Source organism: Manis javanica, chromosome 2, assembly GCF_040802235.1.
Source record: "Manis javanica isolate MJ-LG chromosome 2, MJ_LKY, whole genome shotgun sequence".
Lineage (NCBI taxonomy): Eukaryota > Metazoa > Chordata > Mammalia > Pholidota > Manidae > Manis > Manis javanica.
Window position 1 is genome coordinate 5,037,665 of NC_133157.1, and position 16,243 is coordinate 5,053,907.

Genomic DNA, 16,243 nt, shown 5'->3' on the forward strand with positions numbered 1-16,243 from the left:
ACCCTGATGGAGAAAATGAGAAAGGCTTGCTGAGCTGCCCAACAGCAGATGGGGTAGAAGCCACAGCTGTTTCTATCTTGGCTGCCCCTGGCCCTGAAATTATGAAAAAAAAATAAGAACATTACAAAAAATCAATTAGAAACACCATTCCAGTTTGTAACACTATTCTAGTTTGTAATGACTGTGTGCAGCACTGACTGCGCAGTGCGGCTCAGACAGCAGTGCTGGGTCTGCGGACTTTGCTGTGTGCTATGACAGGTGAGTCGGCAGCCGACGGGGGACAGCGTGTCACCAACTTGCACCCGAGGTCTCTGAACTTGCTCTTTGGCTCTGTCATGTTAATTCCAAACCAAGACATGTCATACGCTCTCCTTTCCAGAAAAGATACAACTCTAATGCAGTTGAAATTTAAAGCTTTAAAAGTAGTTTTATAATTATTGAAAAGTAACATACTTTTCTGAAGGAAAAAGATTTAAAAGAAAAATAGGTTAATATGCTAAATATTTCTGAGTAGTGACTTTAGAGCTATTTGCTATCTCCCTACATCTCCATATTTTCCATTGTGCACTTTTTGTATTTATCAGATACTTGTTTTCTTTTTTTCTGTTTTTAATCACACATGACTGCTGTAATACAGAAACATGTAGAAAGTTAAAAGTTAACCCACCATCCTCCCCACATTCAGTTTCACTATAATTACCAATGAATAGTTTGGGGGTATTATCTTCAATCTTTCCTCTACCTTTAAAAGGGTGAGGACAATGGGAAAACTGCACTTAAAAAAGACCAAACCAAACCAAACGATAAGAAAAATAACATTGTCTGTGAATAAGTATGGGTAAGGTATTAGTCAAATTATTTTAAAAACAACTATAACACAACATGGGGTGTCCAATGTGTCCAATGATGCTTTGCTTAAAATCTTAGAAAATCAGAAACAATCTAAACTGTTAGCAGAGTACTGGTGCAAGTCCCAAACTGTAATGAGAAAGAATGAGGTTGAGCTTGATCAGACAGGGAACAATGAATGGCAGATACATGGTCTAAATCAGTATACGCAGAACGTGCCCATTTTTGTTTAAAAAACAACAATGAAGTAACCTTAAGAGATGTAAATCAAATCACTAAGAGTTGTCATCTCTGGAAATGGTATTTACAAGGCAGCTTTCACTTTCTACACTATGTATTTCTTCACCACAGACTTTTTTGTGGATCTGTAATAATCAGTAGAACAATGAAGGCACTCTCATTCTTAATTAGTTATGGGAACTATTCTATAAAGGTTTCAGAAATTTTTTTTTAAGAATTTTTTGCAAACTCATTAATAATATTTTTCAGGGAAACTTTCCTAATGGAAAAAGTCCTTTTTTTTGATTATCCAGCAAATAAAAACAGAAGCAAGCATCTAGCAATGAAAAAAAAAAAAACTTCACAACCATCGCTGAGTGATGAATTTCAGAAATGTCTTTGTAAGTCACGCTAACTGCATAAGGCACCCATGAAGCAAAGTGCCTGAGGCTGCCTCGATTCATAACTTTGGAAGGGAGAGAAAGCTCTCCAAGGCAATACCTAGAAGAAGCTGGGTTAGATGATCTCTCAAACACTTTTTCTAAAATGTTAGCCAGAAATGAAAACAAATTTCTTAACTTAAATCCTAAATGATTCAAATCTTTGACAATTCCACTAATTTTTTTCCTTCTAACATAAAGCTTTAGATTCCAGTCAGGGAACATCAGACGCCACCTTCCTGTGCAAGGCTTACAGTTAACAACAGGGGTTCTGCATTAATCTGAGATCTAGGGTACAACCTGGGCTTGCACAAAAATGGCTTTCTTCTGAGTATAAGGAATAATTTACTAAAGATAAACCCAATATCCAATCAGAAAGCTTCTGATTCCAGGGAAAGTTAGAATGATCATATGACTGAGCAGAGATCACAGAAAGCAGGCTACTAATGTTTGGGGTTCAGAGTCTCCTATAGAATTTGCCTGACGACCCACTTTAGGGCATGGACTGAAATAAAAGCCAGAATCCAGAGTGGTAAGAACACAGGGTTGCAGGTGGTACAAGACCCCCGAAATAGAGCATAACACATGCCAAATCAAGTGTGTTATAAAAAGGGGGCCAACAGAAGGGAGTGCTGAGGAAGACCCCACATTAAAATTAGGTCATATTAAAAAACATTCTTCCCCTTCAATTGGCTCGGGGAAATATGAACCCCTGGCGAAGAAGCCCCATGGTGACCGTGGAAACTTAATTATGATTATGAATAATTATGCTTGAGTTGAGTACTGAGAAGTACACAAAGCCATAAAATCTTCTGATAGTGACATTACATCTAACTCAGATCTTATACTGTATCAGGCATGTTTTACTTCCCATATTTTACTGGCTTTTGAACTCTCTCTGTGAACCAAGAGAGTTTTTCATTACCTGCAGTACCAGAAACAGAAGAGTCCAGTGCTCTGGCCCACTCGTCTCCAGACCTCGACCGCCCGGCAAGGCGGGTGAAGACAGCACTACTGCTTCTTTTAGGTCAAGCACTTAAGGGAAGATTTTTCTCCTCCTGCTCTCAAATTCCAGATGTCTCCAGAGCTGTCGAAGGGCTCACTACTTTGCTGGAGACTCTTCACCAGCTGAGGCCCTTTGAACATCTCTTGATTTCCTATGTCAACTGCCTCTGGGATCTAGAATATCCTCCTCTAGTGTGGAGCTTTCGTTAACCTTTATTTTCACTAAAACAAGAAAGAATGCCAACTGACCTGGGGCTGTGTCGCCAGATGACCACTGACCAGACGCTGGTGCGGGCCCAGGCGGCTTTAGGGAATTTATCAGGGATCCCTGAAACAGACACACACAAAATGTTTATGTGAAACTACTAACCATCCTTTGGAATAAAGGAACATGCAAAATGGTAACATAATTTAAAATAAGCAAGCATGAACATTTTTATTTTAATTTTTTAAAAAGTTTCCACTTAAGTCAATACTTTTAAATGTTTACCATGTGCAAGATCCTATCAGAGGCTGGAAACAGGAATACTCTGCAAGCTCCGAGAAAGCAGAGTCGTGCCTGTCTAGTTTGTGGCTATTTTCTCAGTGCCTAGCTCAGTACTTGCCACACAAAAGGCATAATTTGGACTATTTGGTAGATGAATAAATTAGTAAATAAATGAAATGGGTTCTGGCTCTCCACACATTAATAATATGTTCTAAAAAGCAAAACTATTTAACCTATCCACTCTTGTCAATGTTCCTTTACTCCTGCTTGCAATAACTTATGCCTTACCAAGTGCCCCCCAAGGTGCACAGGGAGACATTGAGAAGAATGACCAAATGCTATATGCTTAACTGCCACTTAAGTCTCAGCAAACTCAGGAATAGACAGCCACGTTTGAGAATTCACCAAACCCAAGTTTTGATGTTCAGTCTCAAACACAATCTAAAATTACTAATCTTGGAGATAGAAGAGTAGCAGAGAAACCAAGTTTTCTTAGGGAAAGTTTCAGAGATAGCTTGATCTACCTTTCAGCCATCTCCTATTTCCTCTGGGCTGTTTGACTCTTTACAATATAATCTGTTTTTGTAAGAGACAATGTTTATCAGGCAAAAGCCTGAAAGTAGACATACCAAATATCACTGATATGCAAGCTCTGAAAAACAGGGATTGCAGGAGAAATCAAGAGAACCCCCACCAGCTCCCCAGGTCCCACCAAATAAGAGACTGAAACGTAGAGTGAAAAAAGTGACAGGAAGATGCAAGAAGACCTGAGTTCCAGCCTGGCTCCACTGTTTACTAACTAGTGAGCTTGCATCAGATGCCACTTGTGCCTCGGCTTCTTCATGAGTGGAACATACCTAAATGCCTGTCCTGTCTACTGCAGATGGTTGTTGTACAGTTAAGATAATGTTAAATGGAAGTAAACTGTAAACCCAAATACCCCCTACAAATATAAGGTATTAGAATTATGATCCAAGTTTACTAGATGTAGAATGTCAAAGGGCCTATGAAGACAGTATCAGGTCCTAATTGACCTACTATACCAAAACTGGCACAAATTTTAGGGAAAGCATCACAGGTCTTTTCGGACTTGTAATTCATTCAAAGTCAGGATTTAGAACAGTACTGTCTTCAGTTATAAAGACAGACAATGCACGACTGTTAACAAAGCAAAAATCAGTAAATTACCTGCTTGGCCTGATTAGCAGACACTGGGGTCAACGCTGGGTGAGATGTCTTGGCTGTAGAGTATGGCACTGAAGAACTGAAAAACAAGGAGCAGACATTCAAGAGAAATGCATGGGGGTCGGAATCACGTTCATGCTCAAGCCAACCTTCTGTACCATAAATGATGCCAATTTGGGGTAGAATTCAGATGTCTGGGACCCTAACCAAAGTCATTGACATTTTTCTGAAGAACAGATTCTTTAAATGAAATATGGGTCTTTAGCATAAATATTAAAGCAGTAAAGATAAAAAACTATAACTATTAAGGTGTAAGTCTTCTTATCTGGAAAGTAAGCCCTCCCCACCCCTGGTCCGCAGGTCCCCAGGTCCAGACTGTGTGGGCAATTCCTGATTCTCTTTACCAAGCCCAAGAAAATCTTCAACAGGTTCTATGGGATGTATATGATCTGCTGCCATATACAGCTCAAAAGTGCTACCCTAAGAAGAGATCTCTGCTTCTCACAGCAACCACGTCCAAGGGCCCAGCACTTGCTAGGTCAGCACACAAGAGATTCAAATGTACCACTGTTTCATTTCTAACCTGCGTCTCTGCTAGAGTATGGAACATGCACCCGCTATTTCTAGAAAGAGCATTTTTTGTTAAGCTGGAACATAGTATGCAGGGAACTCTTATTTCAGTAATTACTTAGTGTTAAAGTATGAGGAAACAAACTACCCATTAGAGATGAAGGCTCAATTCTTGGCCTCTGGGAGCAATTTTAAAAATCAATTTATCTGTCCTCAGTCTAACACTACTTTGACTGGTATATACAGCAGCAGTAGCTGTGATCTGGTTTTATTTTTAAGAACTCCCTCTGGATTTAGGGAGGATTAATATTTTCTCATGAAAAAATTAAGTTGAAAGAAGAGGAAGAACAAAAATAAGCCCATGCCTCTGGAAGAAAATGATCAAACAATTTAAGTCTTATAAGCACCTCAGGATTTTCTGCTGGAGTAACACAGAAACCTTCCCAAATAAACCACGAGATTGAAAGAGATAAAAAAATGGAGTTATTTTCAATGAAACAAACCCCTTTTATCTTTCTATGGAAGACAGAAGAAGCTAAAATGTTGTGCCTGCCTCTCGGAAGAAACAGATCCCTGCTCTCCTGAGATGCTCTACCGAGCAGGCAGGAAGGTCAGGGGCTCCCCTTGCCTCTGCTGAACCCCCAGCACAGAGAAGGAATGTGTGGGGGAGATTGCCGGGACTGAGAATCCCTGAGCAGACACAGCGGCTTTGGGTAGAGGAATGGTTTGAGATCACAAGAAGCACAAGGGAAATGAAAATCTTTTATGCTTGCTCATGGACAAACAAAAAAGAAGCCAGAAACAAAAACAAAAGCAGCGATTTATTCAATTTTAGGACATTTTTTACACCCAAAGTTTAGTGATGACATGACAATAAATCATAGATGAAGCAGAGTGATATACTTATTGTTCTATTAACTTGTGGCACAGCTATAAACCTCTTGGGAATCCTAAATCCCCAAACACACAAAATCAGGATTCACAGTACCTACACAGCAAGCCATATGACAACCCTGCAAGGAAATGTTGTTCAGCGCAGTCAGCTAACAAACCCAACTAAACTGGACCTACCGCGATCCCAGAGCAAGTGGAAAAGGACAGTACACTCCTAAGTCAACGTGTTCAAACATCTGTGCACAATCATGAACCACCGCAATGGAAATCAACAGCTAGAAATGTTCAAGAGGAGTTGGTACGGCCAAATTCAGAACTGTCACATTTTGGATGTCTGTATTCTACTTTCTAGCAATGCAGTCCAGAAAGAGATCATCAGAAACTCTTTGACATGCTCTGTTCTACAACTGAAAACAAAAACAGAGGATGAAAACAAAAATCAGAGGACCACAACAAAAAATAGCATTGTAAAGTTTCAAAAAGACATATAATTACTGCATGAATCTACAAATAACATTTACATTATTGGCAATGTTAAAGCACCGCTATAGAAATGTGTAACTGAGTCACAGGTTACCAAGAGCAGTAAAAGTAGGTTCTTGGGAAAAGCAATGCCAACAGAATCTAAATGTTCTGACTTCCCATTATCCAGACTACTCTAATAAAAATTAATAAGCAGTTGCAGGTGAAAACACCGAATATGATCAACATGGAAGAAATGTCACAATAAACCTGTTTCAATCACTGCCTTAAACATAAAAGAGTCATTTTTCTGTTTTCTGCCATACCTTCTTAGCATTAACTGCTGATTATAAATTAAGATTGTGAAGCCTTAAAATGTCACCGAAGCCCTTTCTTAGCGGCTTTTAAACTTTAATGAGCTTTAACAAGGTAAATATTCACCCTATTGCTATGAAAGGGGCCAACTACTCATTCCTTCACCTATTTCAACATTTTAAAGGGCTTAAAAGATAAGAGACCTACGTTTTATTTTGGTAAATCAATCATTATGTCTTTTTATATATTCACATACAATACAGTAGATTTAAACTGTGAAAGCTACTAAAGTTAACTAATGAACTATATATTTTTTGGTAATAATTTAAAGATGAGGCAAGTAAGGAGACAGAACAATTTACTTAGAGAAACTGAAAAAACAACAAAAATCAGGACAGACAGAAAGAAAATAGAATATATTGAAAACAAAGGCTACCGGTTCATTTTTCATCTGTCAGATTGGCAGTAATCTCAAAGTTTGATAACAATCTTGGTAAAGATATGGGGAACTAGATTGTCATACACTGCATGTGGGGAGATAAACTGATCAACCTCGATTCTGCGGGCAAGCTCCAGGGCAGCCCACTCCTTCTCAGTATCACCTTCCCTGCAGTCAGTAGGCAAGTCCATTGAGGTTCATTAGGAAAAAGGGCCTTTTGGACCACAGCCTGGGCATCTCCGGGACAACACCCCGGTGGGCAGCCTAACGGGCCTGCTGTACACATGGACGCCTGCACCTCCAAGTTCAAGGAGCTGCAGCCAGCACGCCCAGAACAAGGCGAGCAAGACGGAGATCCTACAGCATGTCAGCGACTCCATGTGGGACCTGCAGATCCCCCGGAACTCACACCCCACCACTGTCAGGTGGCACCAGCGACCTGGGCAGAGCCAGGTGTCAGGGCACCACCAACCACCCTGAACACGGACATCCTGCTCATACGCGCTTCTGAATTGCCTCCTGAGAATGTAAGTGACTGCAAAGGGCTCTGTGGCTGAATAAATGGTGTTCATGACTTTTTTATTCTTTGCACAACAAATCTACAGGATCTTTTAAGACACTGAATTTATTTTTCAACCATTTCACAAAGAGGACAATAGCAAGTTGAATGGACCTTTTTAATAAATGGAAGGAAAACTAAGAATGACCATCCTTCCCAAGGTGGACCTGACCTAGACTATGATTATGAGTTACTTAGGAAAGATTCTAAATGTCCTTTACAGAGTGGGAAGGTTTTCTTTATATACTATTCCCCCCATGGGGAGTGAAAATATTAAAATCACGAGGAACTGTCCAATTTAAGCAGACTTTGCTTTTCTCAAAGGTGGAGTGTGAATACTAGAAGGATACAGTATTCGGTTACTTAAATGAAGAGTATTTTGGTCAGAAATTACCTTTCTAATGGAAGCCTACTAAATACTGTATATATATTTATCTAAATATTATATACAATAAATATATACATATTTAAGCTATATATTTATACATATTTGTTAATTTATATTTAATATATAAATACTTATATATATTTATACTTATGAAAATATACACAGTCTATGTTATAAAAAATATAAATATATATATTGCATGAAACGTTATGATCTCTTTAGTTTTCTTACGTAGTGGCAGAGAAGTATATTTCTGTACACAAAATGTAATGATGTATTCATGCTAACTTTTTGTAAAAGTCTAGTTGTAAATTTAACCCTCTTATCAAAATAAATCAAGTGTGTTTATTGAAAAAAAAATGATACAACCTCTACTGAGAGAAATTTGGCAATTATCAAAATTATGTATACATGTATATATACACATACATATTCTCCTTTGCCTCAGAAGTCCCACACGACAATCTGAGAGATATCAATGTGTCAATTAATTTTATCATTGTTGATAAGAATACAAGAAGAGCATCCCCCAAATCAGTAGAGAAACCAGCCAATGAGTAGAGATAAAAAAGCTATCAGTTCATTTTTAGGAGTTTCTTATGTCTGTCAATGGAGATTGTAACTGCCAACCATTGACCCCTATTGGTAAATTTTACGTCTTTGAAGACTCAGATATCTTCCAAAATATAATCTAAAAGTCTGCTAAATCAAACTGCAGGACCTGAATGAATATCTAGATGCCATGTAAGTAACTTAAATAATATTAGTTGGAACTGCATTAACTCTTTGCAAAAGAACTGTAAATATGAAAACAGTATCCTGTTAAGGAGAATTTATAATGATATGGAAAATGTTGACAATTAAGTTTTGTGATTGAGCTGAAAATGGAGGTTACAAAGCATCATGTATTCAGCCTTTACTTTAAAAAACTAAATTTTCACAGAATAAAGATGAATAAACATGTAAATAGTGATTAAACATTTGTGGTAGGAATAAAAGTTACTTTAATTTTGTTCTTTTTAACTATCTGTGTTTTCTGTAATGTCTACAAAAACATTTATAATAAGAAAAATAGAAGGATGGAATTTTTTTTAAGGTTATGATCATTATTATTTTTCAAGTGGGGCAACATCTTTAAGTCAGTGAAGAAAAAACTGTCAAGCTAGAATTCGTTCCTCGGTGAAAACATCTTTGAGAAACAGATGAAACTGACTTTGGCAGACAAACAAAACCTGGAAGAATTCAGATTCACACCTAAAGAAATGTTAAAGAAAGCCCTTCAAGCAGAAGGAAAATCATACCATATGGAAACTTAGGACTAAACAAAAGAATGAAGAACCCCACAAATGATAACTATATCACTAAACAAAAGATGTTTATCTTCTTATTTAATCTGCTTAAAAGATAATCAACTATTTTAAAACAACATATCATGGGGTTTATAACACAGGTAGAAATAAAATGTACAACAATATGCCCTTGTCTAGCTTGGATTAATACTTACACACACCTGATCATCTACATTTGCCCTCTTACAGCACTAAACTATGTTTTCTACCTTTATCTTGCATCTACCTACCACTTCAGCATTTTATTTAAAAAAATAGTAATAATAACAATAAGGGAGAAATGTGGGATTCACATATAAATCAAGTATAAAAATCAAACAAATATTCATATTTGACCTGATTGTTTATAGTTCATAATGCGTGATCAAAACCAAAAGTTTCTGTGATGACTGCCCTTGTACTGTTCACCCTGTAAGAACTTGTTCGTTATGTTTCAGGAGATTGGAGACTGTTGAGAACTAGGCTTGGGGTTGATTAATGATTGTGCATTGAGTCCCCTATACAGAATTTTATTGTTGTTAACAACCATTTGATCAATAAATATGAGAGATGCCCTCTCAAAAAAAAAAAAAGTACAACAATAGCACAAAAGTGGGGAAGGGAGAAACACAAGAATATAAGCAACAAAATAAAGAAACTGAATTTCATCAAAATTAATAACTTTAGTGTTTTAAAATATACTATCAAGAAAGTGAAAAACCACCCAAAAGATTCTTATAAAACATTTTATTAAAGTAATATCAGCTGAAGATAGATATAAGATAAAGATGTATAGTATAAATCTTAATTTAACCACTTAATAAAGTGCAGTATAGTGAATAAGCCAACTAGAAAGATAAAGCAGGAACATTAAAATATAATCCAAAATAAGGCAGAAAAAGAGAGAAAATGGAACAAAGAACAAATGGGTTTTGATTAAAACCCAAACATGTTAATAATCTAAATGATCTAAAGCACTCCAATTAAAAGTGATAAGATTGTCAGACTGGATAAAAAAACAAAGACCAACTACACACTGTCTATGAGAAACCCATTGTAAATATAAAGACACAAAATAGGTTCAAAATAAAAGGATGGAATAGAGATACACCACTTCAGCACTAAACAAAGAAAGCTGGACTGGCTACATTAATACAGGAGAAAGCAGATTTCAGAGCAATTTATCTTATCATGAATTAAGAGGGTCATTTTGTAATGCTAACTGGGTCATATCATCAGAAGAACATAACAAATCTAAGCATCTGTTGCAACTAATAATAGAATTTCAACATGAAGCAAAACTGACAGGACTGCTAGGAAAACAGGCAAATCTGCAACTATAGTCAAAAGTATTAACACCACTCTCAATAACTGATGGGACAGGTAAGACAGAAAATCATTAAGAACAGAGAAGACTTGAATATAGAAAACTATTAACCACTGTCACTCAGTTATTTATACAACACTCCAAAAAAGAAGAGCAAATACTTGCTCTTATGAAGTGCACATGGAACATTTACCAAGATGATTAATATTCTAGTTCAGGGACTGACTAACTACAAACTAAGGGCCAGCTGCCTGTTTTTGTAAATAAAGTTTTATTGTAAAATAGCCATACATACTCAATCACATTTTTGTCTATGGCTGCATCAGGCTATAATGGCGGAGATGGTAGTTGAAATAAATACTATCTGGCCCTTCAAGAAGAATCTTGCTGTTCCTAGTTCTGGGCCATAAAAGAAGTATCAATAAGTCTAAAGAATTAAGTTGTACAAAGCATGTTTTCTGACCACAATGGAATTAAATTAAAAATTAGTAACAAAAATATATCTAGAAAATGCCCAATTATTTAGAAACTAAATAATCATTAGGTATGTAAAAATAGACTTTAAATAATCATTAGGTATGTAAAAAAAAGGATGAACTAAAAAGTATTTTAACTGAATGAAAATGAAAAAACACATTCAAAATGTGTGATGTAGACAAAGCTGTTCTTATAAATTTATAGCCACAAATGCCTGTATTAGGAAAGAATGGTCTCAAATCAATGACCTTAACTTCCACCTTAAGAAACTAGAAAGAGAGTAAATAAAACCCAAAGCACACAGAAAAATAATATCATAAAGGCCAAACAGAAAAATAGGAAAAAAAATCAGTGAAACCAGAAGTCAGTTCTTTGAGATCAATAAAACTGATAAACCTCTAGGTAGACTGATCAAGAAAGAAAAAAACAGGCACAAATTACTGTTAACAGCAAAGAGAGAAGTGAAATCATTATGAATTATACACACATGAAAAGGATAATAACCAGGGACTATTACAGAAACTTCATGCCCATAAATTCAACAACTCAAATGAAATGGACAAATTTCTTAAAGATACAAACCACCAATAGTCATTCAAGAAATACATAAGTTGAATAGACCTTTATCTACTAAAGAAACTAAAAATTTCAAGTCTGGGTAACTTCACCAGTGAATTCTCCTAAACATTAAAGGATAAAACAGTAGCAAATCTACATAAGTTCCTCCAGGAAATTGAAGAGGAAGAAACACTTCCTAGTTCATTCTCTAAGGTCAGCATTATCGTGGTACCAAAATGGAACAAAAACATTACAGAGAAGGAAAATCTATAGACCAATACCCCTCATTAAGACAGATGCAAAATTTCTTAACTTTTCAGTTAGAAATTTCAGCAAATTGACTTGAAAATAAATAAAAAGGGCGATGCATCATGTTGAAAGATTGATTTACCAATCAATGTGACAAGGATACCAAGGCAATCTCAACAGGGAAAAAAAAGAATCTTTTCAACAAGTGATGCTGGGACAACTGAACATCTACAGGTAAAAGAAGGAAGCTGGGCAACAACATCACACTATTTATAAAAATTAACTCAAAATGAATCAAAGACCTAAATGTAAGAGCTAAAACTAAAAAACTTAGAAGAAACATAGATGTGAGCCTTTATGACCTTGGCTTAGGCAATGGTTTCTTAAACATGACAACTAAAGCACAAGCAACCAAAGAAAAAAATAAGCTGAACTTCAAAATTAAAAACTCTTGTGTTTTCTCAGATTCAAAAAGACATATGCACCCCTATGTTTATCGCAGCACTATTTACAATAGCTAAGATACGGAAGCAACCTAAGTGTCCATCAGTAGATGAATGGATAAAGATATGGTACATATAAATAATGGAATACTATTCAGCCATAAGAAAGAAAGAAATCCTACCATTTGCAACAACATGGATGGAGCTAGAGGGTATTATGCTCAGTGAAATAAGTCAGGCAGAGAAAGACAAATACCAGATGATTTCCCTCATTTGTGGAGTATAACAACAAAGCAAAACTGAAGGAACAAAATAGCAGTAGACTCACAGACTCCAAGAAGGGACTAGCAGTTACCAAAGGGGAGGGGTGGGGGACGGTGGGCGGGGAGGGAGGGAGAAGGGGGTTGTGGGGTATCATGACTGGTGCACATGGTGCGTGTGGGGTCATGGGGAAGTCGGTGTAGCTCCGAGAAGACAAACAGGGACTCCGTGGCATCTTACTACACTGATGGACAGCGACTGTAATGGGATATGGGGGGGACTTGATAATAAGGGTGAATGTAATAACCACATTGTTTTTCTTGTGAAACCTTCATAAGAGTGTATATCAATGATACCTTAATAAAAAAAAAAAAACTCTTGTGTTTCAAAGAACACTATCGAGAGAGTGAGAAACTGCCCAAAGAATGGGAGAACATATTTGCAAATCATCTATCTGATAAGGGACTTGAATCTGGACTGTACGAAGAATCTTACACCTCAAGGATTAAGACAAATAACCCAATTAAAAATGGGCAAAGAATCTAAATAGGCACTTCTCCAAAAGAAGATACAAATGACCAATAAGCACACAAATAGACACCCAATATCATTAGTCATAAAGGGAATGCACAGTGAAACCACAATGAAATACCACTTAACATTTACTAGGATGGCTATAATCAAAAGGATGGACAATAACAAGCATTGGTGAAGACGCAGAGAAATGGAACCCTTATGCACTGCTACTGGGAATGTAAAAGGGTGCAGCTGTTTGGAAAACAATTTGAACTACATTCAGCTCAAAAAACTAAACCCAGAATTACCGTATGACCTAGCAATTCTGCTCCTAAAACATTACCCAAAACAAATGAAAAGAAGGCCTCAGAGACTTGTACACTAATGTTCACTGAGCACTATGCACCATGGCCAAGAGAAGGGAACATCCCTGTGTCCACTGACAGAAGGGTAAGAGAGGGCATACGCATACAATGGGTAGTTTCCCCCATAAAAGGAATGAAATTCTGACGCATGCCACAACATGGATGAGTCTTGAAAATTCAAGTGAAATAAGTCAGATATGAAAGGACAAACACTGTATGACTCCAGTTACAGGAGGTGCCCAGAGTAGGTAAATTTTTAAAGACAGAAAGTAGAATAGAGGTGCCCAGGGGCTGGAATGGAAGGGAAGTGGGATGTGATTGGTTAAGGAATACAGTTGCTGTTTGGGATGATGAAAAAGTTCCAGAAATAAGTAGTGGTGAAAGTTACACAACACTAAATGTACTTAATGTCATTGAAATGGTTAAATAGTAAGCTCTTTTATACATATATTTTACCACAATAATAAAAAAAGAAGCTTCCTGATAAAATGTTCCCTGTTTCTACCATTCTCTACTCCAGCTCTTTTGGTTTTTCTCAAAAAGAGAACCAGAAGCTTCCTGCTAAGTCCATAGGCCGTACACAACTATTTGTGTTTATTAAATCTCACAGAATTTTATACTAATAAAAGGTGAGTTTTACTATGTATAAATTATGTCTCAATCTTTAAAAATTTCTAAATAAAATAAATCAGATTACTAAACTGCTCAAAAACATCCAATGGTCAGCCAGGTCCTTACCAGATGTTAGGTGGCGTGTGCCCGTCATCCATCATCCTGCCTGTCCCCATCTCCCCATGCTCTTTCCCCCACTCCAGCCATCCATGGCTGCCTACGTCTCCTAAACCTGCCAGACATGCTCCCACTATTAGCCCTGTGCTTGGGGCTTTCTTCCTTAGAATATTTCATAAAGTGCTGGAAAACCCAGCTTAATAGCGAAAGAAATAAGGTATCATATTTCTGAGATACTTGAGCCATTAACCATGTCTGAGAAGCACCGCCCTTGGCCCCTCTATTTAAAATTGCAACCGATACCCAGACAACAGTCCCCAAACTCTTCCCTACTCTTCCTCTGCAACAACCATCACCATCTTAAATATTACACATTTTACTTATTTACTGCACTTATTGTTTCTCTCTCCAGGGTGAGGGCCAGAGTTTTTGTTTATTTTGGTCAATCTGTCAACTACTTTATCCCGAGCACCTACAACAGTGTATGGCATATAGAAAATGCTCATTAAGTATTTGCTGAAAGAGTGAAAAAATGAACAGCAAAATTCCTGAAAGGAATGCTGTGCCTGGTGTGTTTTGGTAAAACTAAATCAAACATCCAAGCTCACTTCTGACCTTTCTCCATGCTCCATGCGCACTAGACCTCTGCCACACTGGCCTTCTTCTGACTCTGCCCCAAACAAGCTCTGCCCCCTCCCAGGTTTGCGCTCGCACACATTTTGTACCCTGTGTCCAGAGCACTTTTCTCTCCACTCTCTGCCTGGCAACTTCTGGTCATAGTTCACTTTCAGCTAAAAACACCTTTTCCTTACCCACGTGCTCATCAACCCTAAACTCAATCAGATGGCTTCACGTGCTTTCTTGCACCTTGTATTTCTCCTTCATTGAACTTACACTGAACTACTGCGACCAATTAACCGAGTAATCGGTAGTTTAGTGGCTGTCTTCTTGCTACAACAGAGGTGCTGTGAAGCGGGGAATTGTTATGCTTTATTCACCACTGCATCCCTAACACCCAGGGCAGTATCCTGCGCACAGCAGACGCCCCAGAAGAATCTGCTGAATCAAGTGACTGAGCTCTGGAGAGGAGTCTGAACAGCCACGGTTTTGCTCCACAAAAACAGGATGGTTAGTCAATAATATGACGGATGAAGCCAATGAACACAAGATAGAAAAGTAAAGTGAAATCGCCAAGAGGAGCTACTCATACATGATTAATAGCTAAAATATCTCAGAAATACCAGACCACATATCTTTCACCATTAAGCTGGATTTTCCAGTTTTTTATGTAACATTCTGTCCCTCAATAGCTTTCTTTGCCTTCCTTGCACTGGAATCTGGCTACGATCTCCAAACACTCATGCATACATAGTTCTTTCCCTTGAGAAGTTTGCAACAACCACAAATGCCATTTTGGTCTAAACAGCATACCAAAGCTTCAAGGTCACCACAAGCTAGGGAAGTGGGTAGGCTTGTTTCGGCTGTTCAAATGGCCGTGAGATAACTAAGAAATTCCTGGAATAGGCAGTGCTGATAGATGGACCAGTGTGGGGGAAGGAGAAGGCCAGTGACCTAGTGGAGCAGGGCCACTAAATAAAAACCTAAACAGGCAGCAAGCCGACTGCTCCGTGGGGGTGGCAGAGAGCAGGCATGCTGCGGACAAAACCCAGGGTCTGCGGCTGCTCTTCTTGCCACTGGACTAATCACGGGCACGAACCACTACGTCCCTGAATGACACTGGTCCTGACAATGTCTATATTCAAACTGAAGAAAGGTGCCTCAACTATTCCTGATGCCACAGAAAAATTATGGCTACAAAATACACAGAGTAATGGGGGCACCAGCACAGACTATGAACTGTGCTGCCCAGAACAGCAGAAGGGGGCCAGGGCCTTGAATTATAAACATAAATCCAGACAAAAGAATAGTAAGGTCCGTCAGTGACCACCCACAGTCCTCAAGGGCAGCATGGAAGAGACACTGGCCATCTCCAAACAGAGCTGCTGCCTTTGAAAGATAGCTTTTTCATACAAAAGGCAAAAGAAACTTGAAAGAACAGAACTACCTGGAGAGGAAGTGAGGGGGGAGACTGCCAATGTCAAGACCAACACTGAGTTTACAGAACCAATTAATATGCATCAGAACTAAAGTGTCAACTCTAGAACCGCATGAGAAGTG

At 37.9% G+C, this 16,243-nt stretch overlaps 1 protein-coding gene across 5 annotated transcripts in view; it reads right to left on the reverse strand.

Annotated features, from left to right (window-relative positions):
* NUP214 (nucleoporin 214) overlaps positions 1-16,243 on the reverse strand; it is a 103,090-nt gene that overhangs the window by 37,462 nt on the left and 49,385 nt on the right. For 4 of the 5 annotated variants that reach the window (XM_073222678.1, XM_073222676.1, XM_073222700.1 and 1 more), the window contains 3 exons: positions 4,189-4,264; positions 2,763-2,841; positions 3-93 (listed from right to left, as the gene is read on the reverse strand). In XM_073222678.1, coding sequence (XP_073078779.1) covers positions 3-93; positions 2,763-2,841; positions 4,189-4,264 — 246 coding nt within the window. The remainder of the gene's footprint in view (positions 1-2; positions 94-2,762; positions 2,842-4,188; positions 4,265-16,243) is intronic. The other variant, XM_073222683.1, reaches the window with a different exon arrangement.